General features: G+C 47.1%; 1 protein-coding gene across 1 annotated transcript; it reads right to left on the reverse strand.

Moving 5' to 3' along the window:
- Positions 1–209: 209 nt before the first annotated feature.
- Positions 210–14,470, reverse strand: CCDC92 (coiled-coil domain containing 92). The gene is made up of 4 exons (XM_084217129.1): positions 14,388–14,470; positions 3,405–3,541; positions 3,088–3,129; positions 210–2,537 (listed from the first exon to the last, which is right to left on the reverse strand). The coding sequence occupies exons 2-4, from the start codon at positions 3,532–3,534 to the stop codon at positions 1,762–1,764; spliced, it is 948 nt and encodes a 315-aa protein (XP_084073255.1). The 5' UTR covers positions 3,535–3,541; positions 14,388–14,470; the 3' UTR covers positions 210–1,761.
- Positions 14,471–14,686: the final 216 nt, after the last annotated feature.

Genomic DNA, 14,686 nt, shown 5'->3' on the forward strand with positions numbered 1-14,686 from the left:
AGTGGCAGGGTAGGTCACTCATACAACACATGACCATAAAAATATGGTGCCAACAACCAAAGTAACCAAACCAGCTGCTGGTTAACGCAATACACATAAAACCAGTAAACCTCAGAGTAACAACCTTGCTTTAACCAACCCCTTTCTGATCCCTCCCCACCACTTGTGAAACAAATTCCTTCCACAGAGCCAGCAAGGCGCAAGGCTGAGGCGGGTCTGGGGCTTTGGGACGGCGAGTGACAGAGGGTGCAGAGGGCAGAGCCTCGCCCCGATCAGCCCTGCTGGAAGGGTCATGCTGCGGGAATCGAGCGGGACCGCGGGCGGGAGAGCAGCTCTGCCAGCCTGCCAGGCCTGGCCAGGGACGCTGACAGTGGGCCAAGGCTCTGCAGGGACACACACCAACACAGCTCCAGAAAAAGCTTACACGGGGCAAACTACAGCTGGCAAGGGGAGGGGACGGGGCAGGCAGGGATCCTTCATCAGCTGTCACAGAGAATACACGTTCCAAAATTTTAAAGGCACATCATAAGCTTAGCAGCATTTGGGAGCCAGTGTTTCTTGCTGGTCCTACTCAGAGGCTGCAGACAAGAGTGAAGCAGAGTGAACAGAATGTAAGAAAAATGAACAAACTAGTGCTCCTATCCCAAAACTGTATACCCTCCCAGCTCCTAGTATGCCTTTCTTTCCTAGAAAAAAACCCAAAAAAAGAATCAAGTAGTCTAACAGCTGTTGGGTCTACCTGCTACTTACTAGAAAGGAGTAGGGGAATCTGGTCAAGTGCAAGGCAAGTCCATCCCAATCCACAAGGACAGAAAGCAAGGATCCCAGGTTCTCCTGTATGGATCAGGTACATCACTTACAACTAAATACTCACATTTTAGAGGGGCAGCTCAGGTTTCTAGGCTGGCAGCAGCCAGCACTCTCTGATGATGCCCAGAACAAGACTAAGGTTTTTAGGAAACAAAAATAATCCCTTTACAAAAAAAAGTGCAGATTAGAGCATAAAGAACCATTTCCATATTGGATAGCCAGTTACATTTCCTCCCTGAAAAGGAGCTCTGAGCCAGTATGGAAGGTGCTACAAGTGCAGTGTACTGACTAGCATAAAATGTGTCGTGAAACTATTGGATTAAAAAAACCCAAAACGATCCCCACAAACAACCCAGTGTTCATACTCTTTCTATGAGGGTTGTTAGCCATTTAAATGGTGCTTCCCCCACCCACATTTTACTTAAAGCCACAAACCAAAGTATTTAGGATTAATCAAGTAGTGCTTGCTGGGACTCTGGGGACATCCTTAGGTCATTAAAGTGAACGTACACATGCCCGACTTTCAGTGCTGCTGCTGTGGCAGAGGTCAGTGATGGCTCTGGAGTGCTCACACACACAGTGGAGACAAGAGACCCCCTGCCAGGCCAAGTTACCAGCCAACAGGTGTGGCTGCAGTGTGAGGGAGGGGTGTTCTCTAAGAGCGCTCACTAACGCAGCCCGTGCCTTTGCCCACACGTGCACTTACACTAAATGGAGCAGCACTTGGAAGCAAGCGGTCAGGTCCCCCGATTTGGCCACAGCATGGAGTGGTTATATACCTTGCCATATGAACACAGTCCTAGGAGGTTTCTTTAGAGCAAAATGTATTAATGATGTACCCAGGAGGAGTTTGGCATGCATGGGGCATCAAAAGAAACTTCACCGCAGGTGCTATTTACCCTACAGGCTCACAGTGCATAACCAGCACAGAACAGCGCTTCCGTGGTGCTCTCAGACAGTTCTGTCTGTCCCCGAGTGCTTTCTGACCACTTTGCTTCCATGGACCTGATCCACTGCCAGGGTCTCCACCTCCTGCGGGGGCTGGGCGGGCGCGGCGTGGTGGATGCGATGAGCCACCCCGATGTGCGCCTTGTGCGGCTTCTCGCGGGCGGGGCTGTGCGATTCGCCGGGCGCGTGATCCGAGGGGATCGGTGGGATGACCAACGGCCTCTCCTTGATCAGCTGCACCTCTGCCGTTTCCCTGGCCAGCAGGAAGGGCGTGGGATCGGGCATGGCATCCACGGGCTCTCGCAGCACCAGCTTCCGGCTCTCTGACCCTATTCTGTAGGCCTCTTCGAACTCGGGGTTCAGCGGCGTGGACAGGCTCTTCTTCATCCTGCGCCGCGGTGTCTCGGGCAGTTTGTCCTTGGGAGGGGACGGTTTGTAGCTGGACAGCACGGGGCTGCCAGAGGGGGTCCCGTCCGAAGTCCCGCTGGCATTCATCAGCTTCTTCTTGGCTGCATGCAGCTGAGAGGTCAGATAGGCAATCGTGCTCGCTCTCTGCTCCAGTTCACTGGACAACATGTTGAGCTTATGGCTTTTCATTTTTAACTCTTCCAAATACTTCTTTTCTCTTTCTTTGATAGTGTTTTCCAGCACCATTATCATCGCGTTCTTTTGCTCAAGTTCTTTCAACAATTCAGTGTTTTCAGCTTCTTTGATTTTCAGTTGAGCTTCAAGATCTTTGCACTTACTTTTGAGTTCATCACTTCTTGAACCACCACTTTCTAGAAGAACAGGAGAAGCAGAAGTGTTTAAAGTTAACAACAGCCATTATGTAAAACAGTACACTAGGGCTCCTCTTGCCGTCCCTGAGAGGAATCCAAAAGATGAACTTCAGTCATCCCACACCATCCCTGATCCAGGGGTTAACCTCAGGGAATTATTTTATTCCTGCTCTTTACCTGTTGTTAACATAACACATATAAAATAACTAGGACCTAGTGTATACAAACACACATATATAAATATAAAAGCTTTGTGGTTAATCACAGCACCAGCTCAGCTAAGTTTTAAAAATAGTGTCACTCTTCTGCCCCTAAAATTTGTGTCCTGTGTTCCCATATAGCAAGCAGGGAACTGTCTAGTGGAGTCAGCAGTTCCAGGTGCTATTCCTGGCTCTTTTACAGATTTCCTGTGTGACCTTGGGAAAGAACTTTTGTTGTTTACTTCACAAATAAATAAGTCTGGAGAGTAGAAAAGAAAATACAAACATTGAAAAAAAAAATTAGTAAATTGAAGATAAACATTAAAAAAAAAAATCCATGTATTCCTTACCTGATGAATCTGAACTCTTTACCGTCAGCTCATAGGTTAAATCTGAGGAAAAAAAATGTTTATTTTTGTTAGAACATCATCATGGAGCCCATACATCACCTGGTGAGCAGATTTACAATGACAGCTTTCAATAAATACAGAATTAACTCTTCCCACTGCCCAAGCAAGAAGGGGAGATTCACTGCAAATAAACAAATATGCAAAACAACTGAATTGTCAGCTTTTTAAAGAACAAATGAAAGAAACTTGGCTTTGATCAGCCAGTTTGCCATGAGATACAAACTGCAGACCCTAAGTGCCCCTCCAAGGAACGGTACCTGTGCAGCGCTGCTGCAGGCGGCGCAGCTCCGCGTGCAGCCCCTTCAGGGTGTTGGTGTGTTCCCGCTGCAGGAAGAGCAGGTTCTTCTGGGCACTCTGCAGCTGGTTCTCCAGGGTTGAGGTGGCCATCTTGACCCTGCCAGGAAACAGACACGGAGTTGTGATGGTGAGTTACCTTGCACATATGGGGATCCTCCCTCTGTAGCCACGATCTCTACTGTTAATGCCTTGATTGATGTGTGATCATCAAATGCCACAAAAGGTTTTTCTGTTTTAGGACTATTTTGGTTACAAGTGCTCCAAGTTCATAAAAAGCCTAATTATACTGTAGGCAGGAGCAGGGAACTCATTTGTTTGGAGTTAACACATTTAAAGGATTAGCTTCAGACAGTCTAAGTCATTAATCCTGTTATAAGTTAAAAGCAGAGTTCTGAGGAATGGGCTACTGTGCCCAAGTTGCTGAGGGTTTCCCTTACCCCCGGGGACACAGGGACTGGTAAAATCCTCAGCAAGAACAAGGGAGAAAGCACTAAAATGCAGCAGCTCTAAGGGAAAAGGCAAAGCAAGGGTGTGAGCACAGCCAGGCTGGTAGCACTGCCATGGATGTGGCTGCCATGGGTCTCCAAACTGATGTGGGCACTGGGACAAGGGAAGCTCTGGCTGCTCTTGGGTTTCCTCAACACCGGGCCCAATGACACAGTGCAAGACAAGGATAATGCTTCACTCAAAGAGAAAAACAGATTTTTCTTGCTCAGTCATGAGTACATGGAAACCTCTTCCACCACTGGGCTTCCCTTACAAAACAGCCTTGTAAAAGTAAGCCTTGGCTACAGCAGTGCTCACACACAAATACAGACCCAGAAAGATGCTGACAGACATCCTTGAAGACCCCTGTCCAGCCAGTAGGAAAGGCTAAATTCTGTTGTATGTGTAGAAATCATTACAGTAATTAGGTTACAAGGATAAGTGAAGAGTCAGAACTCCTGTTGCCTGGACAACCATCTGCAGTGGCATTGCAACCATGCCTGGCATTATGGGAGCACACAAGGTGTCCAGGATGGACCTTAATGGGTTTGCTTTGGCATGGCAAGTGTTATCCATTGGGACTCTTTGCTATGGAGTCTTATGGCAAGAATGTTTTTCTACCAGTTTAAAATTGGTAAGCATAAGCTCAGAGCAAGTGACACACTTTTGTTATTCCTAAACATATCACAGCCCTGAGTTTAATTTTATACTTTTATTCCCCAAAAGAACACCAGACTTGGTGCTCCTGCATCTTGGTGACGCACTAAAGCACCTGGGGATGTGGTGTAGGAATCACACACACAGAGCCCTCCTGATTTCATCAGTGACCTAAACTGACTTAGTCTTCTACTGACTTATCCCCACACAAACAAATATTAGATTGTTAAAAAAATAAAATGAAGGTGTGAAAGATGTTAAGAAATCCACTTCTGTGCTGGAGCCAAACAGCCTGGTTACCTTGTAACAGGGATCAAGGATTAAGTTCAGTGCCCAGGAATGTGGGTAGTGGTGCCAACTGTGCTCGGTTGAGTGAATGGGTCATTTTACAATCACCATTGTTAGCAAAGAAGCAAAAATTATGGACCAAACACATTCTAAAAAGAGATTTCTAGGGTGGTTAAACAAATTTTGCAACACCCCATCATTGCCACGCTAGTGGTCCCTCACAGCCACAGTGCTGGAGGGCTGTTGGAAGGGGCACTACACAGTCACAGCAATTACTGTGGGGCACCATTAATTCTGAGGAGTGAGGATATTTAAGCTGTGATACATTTTCAAAGTGACATCCTCTGGCTTGCAAAGCTGACATCAGACAGACGGGAGCTTTACTGAATCATCCCATTCCTTCAGTGTTCATCCTGCTCTGATCCACCGAGCATGACAGCAGGACAAAAGCCACAGCTGGAGCTCTGACTGTGCAGGACACTGGGGCTCAGAAGGGATCCTTAATCGAGGAATGTATTTCCCAAAAGAAAACCTAAGCTGTAATAGAAGTAGGTGAAAAAAAAGCCTCCACACAATAGCCCAGAGCTTCTGTTCTTACAATGGGTATTAATAGTGGCTTTACACCTGTAACTGTAACCTGAACAGGAAAATACTTGCCTGAATAGGAAAATATTTCATCACCAGCAACAGACAGTAACTGTTCATAGCTCATTCCTTGTAAATAAACATGTTCATTAAAAACTAGTTCCTAAATGTTAAAAAAAAAAAAAACCAGAACAAGGCTCTCACTATTAATCTCCTCAATTGCCTTTTCACTTTGATCTTCTGTATCTGAAAGATCACACCAGGATTACCTGCTCTGAAGAAAACAAATATAATCAGAGGCAAGCGAGTGTTGTAGGCTTAGGAAGAAAATAAGAACTACCAGCACCAGAGCATCATCATCCCTGCAGCAGCACTAAGTTAATCAGTGAGATCAATTAAATCAACCCACAATGAGTTTTAGCTGCAGCCCCTCTGCATTAGAGAGTTTCCCACAACCCTGTGCAGCCTTTCTGTGCTTCTCCTCCTCACAGCAGCCTGGGTGTCTGCTCTCCCCTCTCCTTCCCTTCAAGGGGAAGGGAAGGCCAGCGAGGTGAAGCCACAGCCTCCATGGATGTGTGGGCAGCAGACCCAGTTCCAAACCCACTCACTCACCCATTCAAGCCTTTTTAGACAGCACAGCCAGCACTGAGAGGTGTGTCCCCTGTGCTCTGCTAAACAGCCAAAACCATCTACTGTCAAACCAGGGAAAGGGAAAGTGTCTTGCACAGACAGCCCCTATACAGAGACATAGATTTGCTATGTCCCATAGTCCTGGGATTGCACTAAGCTGATTCCATCTCAGGCTCTCTGAAACAAGAAGTCGAACACCACCAGAGAAACAGCAAATGCAGAAGTCAGTGGTGCCCTTTACAGCCCAGAAGAACAATCTCCACCTCCCACCATGGAAATTGGTGGGACAAGCTCCCAGATCTACCAGGCTCTGGCTGGATGCCAGCAGATAAATGACACCAGTGCTGGGAAGAATACTGACTGCATACACAGCACAAAGTTCTGTCATTATGGCTTCCCCCCTTCCCCTTTGACTCTGAACAAACAAACAAACAAAAAAGTTTGCTATGTTCTTACACAGAACTGTGCAATGCAGAGCTTGGCAAAGTCCCCTGGGAACGTGCAGAGCATTTGGGAAGGATGACAGAACACTAAAGGGACACTGCAGTGTCCAGGGGTGATGGTGAGGGTGACACACCTCCTCTTTGGCAGCAGGACTGGCCCTGAACACCAAAGGTCCAACCTGTCAGTGACAGAGGCTTTGTGCAGATTGTGCAACGCATTCCACCCTTCAGACATCCACCATTTCTCATTTCTCAGGACCACCACAACACCAAATGTTATACATAGCTCAGAGATTGAGCTTCAACTCCTCCAAACAATGGATTCACAATTTCTTTTGAATATAGCCAAGGAGGAACAAATGGAATGAGTCAAAGAGAATTCCCTTGGGAATGTTAAGTACAACACTTTAATCATGACTGCACCTACCTAAGCCATCATCTTCCAGTAAAGCAGAAGATAACTTCAATTTTCATTCCTGCAAGCTCACTTTAAAAATGAACTGTTCTGTCTCTCTGCATATTCTCTTGAAAAGGGAATACACACACACACAAAATCTTATTGGAAAAGAAAAAAAAAATTTAAAAGGAGCTTTTAAAATGCAACTTAATCACTTACTCACCATAAACAGTCACTAACATTTTAACAGCCACATCTTGCCTTGCAGAGGATGTGCAGGCTCCAGGCCTTTTTGCATCTTAAGCATTTGGAGATGGTTCAAAATGTTTCAAGGCAACAAGCATCTGGCTGCATATCAGATGCCTTTGCACAAAATCAGAGCATCTCTATGCCCTGCTGCAAGATAGGAGGAGGGAGATGCTAATCTCTGACCTTAGACACAAGTCCAAAGGATGGAACAAAGCCCAGACGACAGTGATTTAACATTTTCATTCCTGTTTGGCATCCACTCAACAGAACACAAAAACCTCCTCTTACGTGGATGGGGTGACCATCACCTGAGAAGCTGCTTTAGCTCCCTGCCAACTCATAGCCTTGAAATATGTATGGGCAGACATTTTCCTCTGGACTGCTCACTGGCCAGTGCTCCATCAAATGTAACAAAAGCTGCCAAAATGTCATTTGCTTGTTATACAAAATACAATTTCAAAAACTAAGTAAGGACAATGGATACCTCCTGTAAGAACCTCCAAAGTTTTAGCCAGACCCCATTTTAAAGATTGTCACTGAACTGACCAAACACAGCTCTAATGCTGAAATTACTGAGAGCCACTTTGTTGTTCTTTGCTTAGATCAGCTCTCTATCTCTGAGACATAATGCCATCTCAAAAGTGTCTGCTCAGCTCCTTTCAAAGGACATAACAAAGCAGACCCTGCAGCCTCCACAGCCAGCTCAAGGGCTTTGCTCTCCTTCTGCCTGGACATTTGTTTTAAGCCCCCCACAAACTGATTCTATCACACCACTACACCTCTCCTGAAGCAGATCCAGCAGTAACACAGCTCAGTGACAAACTGTTCCAGTTTCAAATTTCTGCAGACCCCTCATCCATCCATGTATCAGACCAAGCCAGTCAACTAGTCCAGTGCTGCTGAAGTCAAGCTTTTCAGTCAATACACTCAGCCTACACATCCACCTCGGGCCATCCCTCCCCTTCTCCAGGGCTCCCTTATCAGTAACACCTCTTGCAGCAACACCTCTATCCTCAGCCTTCTGCATTACAATATAACAATGCTTACACAACATTGGTGACCCACTAACTTGTTCTCATCTCTTCATTTCTGTGTTTTAAACCAAGCACAATTAGTAGTTCTTTCCCGGAGACAATGGAGGGGAAGAAGGAACTGTGCCACTGTCCTCCCAGAGGAAGGACATGATTTCGCTTTCTCAGCTCCTTTTCCATTTCTACTGCTTTTGATGCTATTTCACTCAGTGGTTTCTCTGCCTGACTTTCCCATAATTTTCTGATCAGAGGCTGTGTAAACTCTTTACAGGTAACCTCTGAATGTCCTGCAAGCACACATTTCAGCACTTTAGTAAGAAGATGATTTTTTGTTACTCCTACAGCAGCTGGTACGGCAGCGGGAAGAATAATTGCGTGGACACCACCCTGGTAGCAATGATTTAATTCTGGATGCTCCAAAGGAACCAGCTGGTACTTTAGCACAGAACTCACTGCCTAGGTGTCTGACTGTCTACCTGGAGTCAGGAGCACTAACAGGAATAGTTCACATGGTGTTTTCTCTGTCCTTGAGACCACCCAACTCCAGAGCTGTCACAAGGGAAGAGATTAAAAGGAATCGGATGTTAAAATCACTACTGTGACAGAGACTATTAGAGAACCAAATCAAATGGTCCTGCAGTGGCATTTCATACAGACACAGTTATTATGACCAATACCAGGGTGTGCAAAGCTATGGCTGTACAGCTGTCAGGAACAAATAGCCTACTCTGGCAGGAAGCTTTGAAAATTACCCAATTTGAGTCTAATTCACTTTAGGGAGACAAAGAAAGCATTACCTAAATGATACTCACTACTTCAAAAGAACCCCTTTAACAGAGATGAAGTGACAATAAAAGCCCTCACAAGCAAGATTACATCTCAGGTAGAGGAACAGGTTGCTTCTCTTCTGCTCTCTAGCACATGCTCCTGAAGAATGGCTCTTCTATTTGATTCAGCCTTTCATTCTGAGGATAAAACAATTTGTTATTTTAATATAACCTCCAGCAAAGCCACAGAATACAAACTGCAGCCCAGTCACAACCAGGCAGTCACAAAATTGCAAAGACATGCTAGTCTTTCTAGTAAACCAACTTCTTTTGTGAGAAGAATGACAAGAAAATTAATATTCAATTCTCCCAGACTAACACAATATCAATGTTACACATAAACCTGAGCCTCATTCTATTTTTTTCCAAAGTCGTTAAGAAAGTTCTCCTGCTTTAGTTAAAGCTGAATCAGGACTTAAGTTAGTAAGGTGGGCTGTGGGTGGTTTTGGTACAAGGATCTGTTAAGAATAATTCCAAATTCATGCTTAGAAATAACACTATACTATGGAATAGTCATGGGCTTTTTTCACAGATCACATACTCACTCATGAACACTGCATGCCCTCTCTTAATTTATTGCCCTCTATCATCAAGAATGAGAGAATTGCACCAGAAACTGAAGAAAATGTATTTGTGCAATATAAAAACTTGCCCTTTCTGAAGCCTGCTGAAACACAAACCAAAAGAATTACTACGCTGGTTTCACATAACCAACTTGGCAGGGCCTTTTCCTGTGCCCAAACTCGACAAAAACCCATCACCACACAGACATGAGACCATTTCACCAGCCACACCAGCCATGACTTTGTCTCACCCATCCCACTCACATACACTGAGCAAGAATTTAGTTCTGCATTCCTGAAACGCTCCAGAATCACCTTCCTGGTCATTCAGTGAACCAGGTCAGGGAACTGGTGCAGCTGAAAACAAACCCATTTTCCCACTGGCTGTTTTCAGGTGGTGGGTTCACTGTGCAGCAGTGAACTGTAGATGCCTGGGGAAGGTGAAAAAAATAAAAATAAAAAATAGAATCTGTAAGCAGGTCAGGGGGTGGTACAGGCAGAACTGCTTCCTGCAGCAGCGCCAGCTCCAGGCACTCGCCTGAGCTTGCGCTCCTACTGCATGAACTGCAGAAATGATGATTTTCAGAGGTTACCAGGGATATTTGTGAAACATGGCAGAAGGCACTGAAGCCTTACAGGAAGCTAAATCTGTCCTGAGAGATCATTTACAGAGAGCAGCTATTCTAAAGTAGCTCTACATAACTGCACAACTATTTCCACAGGCTGAGGAGATGCTTTTCTCCAATGCATTCCGTTTCATAAGGCATCGATTTTTATTATTTTAGAACAGCAACTACGATCAAACACACAAAAATTGGTCCCTGCTTTGCTAAAGGTTTTGAGAGCTGCTGATGAAGGAAATCTGGTAGTGGTGATGACCTACGTCCAATCTTTCTTAAGCAAGATTTTTTTTGGCGTTAAATAGGATGCCAAGACAAAGGATACCAAACAGAGGTGCTTTATACCCTCCCTTACATAACCCAGGTACCTCAAACTGAGACAATAAAGCCACACAGCTTAAACCAAGCTTTCCTGGGGCTGGAAAGGAAACAAGCAGACACACTTCTATTACAATGGGAACCTGCTGGTTCTGACATCATTCCCCACGGCTTCTCCTCACAGATGGACTCTTCCCGAGCTCCACACCTCTGCTCCACAGAAAGGCGATCTGCCGTGCCTTTTGTGCCCTCCCTCCGGGCACCGACTCGGATTACAGGGAGCTACTGTTCCCTGGCATATTTTCAGCCTTTCTGGAGACAGCTACCATTCTGTTCATGGAGAAGCCATGACATTTTAACAGTTTTCAGTCAGTCCAACACTGTTTTTAGATAACACTGATTTAAAACCCTATCTCTCTCAATAAAATAATTAAAACCAACAAGCAGCAATGTATTTTGACATTCTAAATACAAACCAAAGGTTTCCTTGAGAACAAACATGTTCCCCAATAGCAGGAAGGAAATCACAGTCCAAAGAAAAGCCTTTTTTCAATAATTATTTAAAACCACTCAAACATACAGCTTGCAGAAGCTCCAATACTCTGAAAACATCAGTTTCAGCAATATTTTGTCATGCCTCTAGCATCTAGTAGTAAATAAATGTATTGTTCCTATTTATAGTACCGTAGTCTTTAACATCACCAGGAGAAATGCGCTGGTAGATAACGGCAAAACATTATTAAACAAAATCGTTCACTGCTTACGTGGAGATAGACTAACATCCATTATCACACTGCTGGACATCCTGGTTTAGAGAAAGATATTTTTTACATCACTTACAAACGAGCACAGAGATGGATCAGGCCCACATTCATTGATGATACTACAGCCAGACAGGTGAAGGGGATGGAACAGAGGTGAGGGACAGCAGGTGCTAACCAGGGGGTTGACATTCCCACTCTGCTCCACTCAGTGAACTATCTGCCATCTTCATGTGCTGTTCAGATGAATACTGGATTTGTGCACAGGAAGGAGCCAAGGGTTTGTCTCAGCAGAGCCCTGCTGGTAAGGGTTGAGCCTGAACAAAGGGCACCCCCAGCTCAGCCCCATCCAGGCTGTGGAGCGCTGCTCCCGGGGCTCTGCTGGACCCTTCTGGGGGTGCTGGCCCTGGTCACACAACTGGCCCACTGCAGCAGCCCCTGGCAGAGCAGCAGAGCTGTGTCTGCGCTCTGGGACTGTCACAGCCCCTCGTGTCCCCGTGTGCCAGGCACCTGTCCTTCTTCAACATGTGTCAATGTTCCTCTCGCTGGTTGCGCTTTCCAAACCAGCAATAAGAAAAGGCTATTTCACACACTCGACTTTGCCCTCCTCAACTTATTTGACTGCTGAATTTTCAGTAAAGTGCTACTAAACTAAACCAATCCAATCACTTTTAGTTACAAACTGACACATACACATAAATATGCATAGAAAGTATCTTGTCAACAAAAAACATTCTTCAGCATTATCAATTTTCAGAAAGATGAAGATGTCTGTTCTCTCTATAAAATAAACTACAACTTGCTACCTTTTTTAAACTTTACTATGCAAAATGAAGTTAAACATGAACTTGAGTCAAATGATTAATACAGCAATCTTTTTTTCCAATATGAAAACAATCCTTCCGTTTCTCTACTTTAAACCTTTATTTTTTAAGCCACAGAGCAGAAAGGAGATGCCTAAAAATTACAGCTGTCCTCCCTCTATTATGCTGTTTACAATACTGAATAAATATTTTAGTTTACTTTACATTATGATCTACATTCTGCCATAACAGCATTTTGGGGAGTTTGTGTTCTGCCTCCTGCAGTTAAAGGACTGACTAATGTGGTAGGTCGGGATGAACAAATATATCGCCCTTAACACCTACAGCCTCTTGAAGTAGGGCACGCTAAGGAACAGTGGGATTTTTGTAACAAAACACATTTTAAAAATAATTTTAAAGCCTTGAAAGTATGCAGCTGTATCTGAGATCTGATAAGAAGGAAACAATGGTAAGAAATTAAATTATTGCTGTTCTACAGTTTGCAAGAACTACAGGACTGGAAACTACTTAGAGTGTCTGGATTGGTCATGAGACCCTTGACTTTTCTAAGGGGATGAGGGAGGAAACTTTACAGATATATTAAACAGAAGTACAACAAGAGGATGAAAACAAGTGGTTAGCATCAGTTTAGCCAATATTCTTTCCTTCCACTTAAGCAGCTGATACTTTCCTCTATTATGACCTTCCTATCTTTGTTGTTTTACTAAAAATGACTGCTGGAGCCTCAGCACAACCAAGAACTTGAAAAATCAGCAATATTACAAGTCAGCCATTATCTGTGTATAAAGCACTTGCTTTAAATTGTCAAACCAAAAAGCAATGTGCAGTTTAAAAGCATAAATGTCAGTCTCCCAGAGGCTCAGTCATAATAATGCACTACAAAATTGCATTCACTAATGAGCAAATTATATGGGAAAAGGCACAGTATTTACAGCCACATCCATTTGTCTTTTATTTTTTAATTAAGGAGTATAATTGATATTGCAAAAGCTCAATACAGCTTTTTAAGTGTAAGCATCTTACCATCTAAGTAAACCAAACAAGTACCCTGGATGCTTCCTATGCACCTGCAATGCAGATCAAAACACACAATTCCACCCCCAGGGCTGCCTCAGCTTCTGTGTTCACATTTACCTTCAGTGTCTCAGCTTTACTTAGTTTAATAAGGTGTACTCAGGTGCATTCCGCTGCTGTCCAGGGCGGGAAGGGCCCCTCCTTCCTCCCTGCTGTCCCACCCCATGTCCTGCGTAGGGAAACTGCGTCTAGAAGCATCTCCATGTCTGAAGACGCCCTGCACTTCTCTGCTGCCAGATCCACAGACGACAGGCGTTCTCCTCCAAAGGAAAAACCTCCCCCTCTCAATTATTCCCTACCCACTCCAAAATAAACACAATCCACCCGTCCAGCCCTTTGCAGGCCCTGTGCTGCTCATGAAAGCGACACTTTGTAAAGTGAAAAGGTGCGATGCAAAAGGCGCCTGCGAAGGATGCGGTGTAAAACCTGCCCCGGTGGGTGCGGGCGGCGCAGCGGGAGCCGATGTGCGGCTGCTATCCTGGGCTCTGTCCGGGGCACAACAGAAACACCGACACGTCCTTTCCGCCGAACCGGCACAAACGGAAAGACAAGGGGGGTACAGCGGGAAGCAGGACAGTCCCTTCACCCCCTGTGCCCCAGTGACCAGAGAAGGGCCCTGGATGCGCACAGGAGCGCGCAGGAAGCGCTTTGGTCCAGCGCCAGCGCCCGGCCCCGGCCCGGAGCCGCCCTGCGCGCACCCGCCGCGCTGTTCGCTGCCCCGCAACGGCCGCCCCGGCCCGGGGGGCTCTGCCCGGCCCTGGGGGGGGCTATGACCGGCCCTGGGGGGGGGCTGTGACCGGCCCTGGGGGGGGGTTGTGACCGGCCCTGGGGGAAGCTGTGACCGGCCCTCGGGGGGCGGCTGTGACCGGCCCTCGGGGGGCGGCTGATCGCGCCCCTCCGCCAGGCTATCTCCGCCCAGCTGAGGCGCGGCTCCTCCACCCGCCGCAGGTCCCGGGGCCGCGGCCGCTCCGCCGCCCAACGCGGCCGCGGGGCGCCCCCACAGCAGGGTCCCGGGGCGGGCGGCGGATTCGTGTGAGACGGAAAAAGGCCCCAGCAGCGATGCCGCCACCCCGCTGCCCACCCGGCCCCGGGGGTCGCGATGCCGCTGACGCCCCCTCAGCGGCCCGGGGCGGAGAGAGCAGCGCGCCGCAGCCCCCGCGCCTCAGCCGCCGCCCCGCCCGGCCCCTCACCTGTTCGGCCCAGCCGGGTCCGCCGCTCGCCCCGCCCGAAGGACCGCGGGTGCCCCGCGGGGCCGGCACTGACCGGCGGCGGCACCGGCACCGGGGGCGGCGGCGCAGGCGCAGGTGCGGCTGCGGCACCGGGCCCGTCTCTGTGGCAACGGGGGGACAGCGCGGCCCCGCCCGCCCGCGCGAGGGGCGGGGCGCGGCGCGCGCGCGCACGGGAGCGCGCACCTGGGAGAGGAGGAGGAGGATGGGAAGGAGAAGGGCAGCAGGTGTGTGGGAATGTGGGAAAGGAGGGGATGTGCAGT

This window comes from Fringilla coelebs, assembly GCF_963513975.1.
Source record: "Fringilla coelebs genome assembly, chromosome: 17".
Lineage (NCBI taxonomy): Eukaryota > Metazoa > Chordata > Aves > Passeriformes > Fringillidae > Fringilla > Fringilla coelebs.

Coding starts and splice junctions, on each gene's coding strand:
- CCDC92 (XM_084217129.1), bottom strand. CDS start 3,534: ATGGCCACCTCAACCCTGGAGAACCAGCTGCAGAGTGCCCAGAAGAAC. Junction 3,130..3,404: donor CCTGCAGCAGCGCTGCACAG/GTACCGTTCCTT, acceptor TTTTTTCCTCAG/ATTTAACCTATGAGCTGACG. Junction 2,538..3,087: donor AAAGAGTTCAGATTCATCAG/GTAAGGAATACA, acceptor CTGTTCTTCTAG/AAAGTGGTGGTTCAAGAAGT.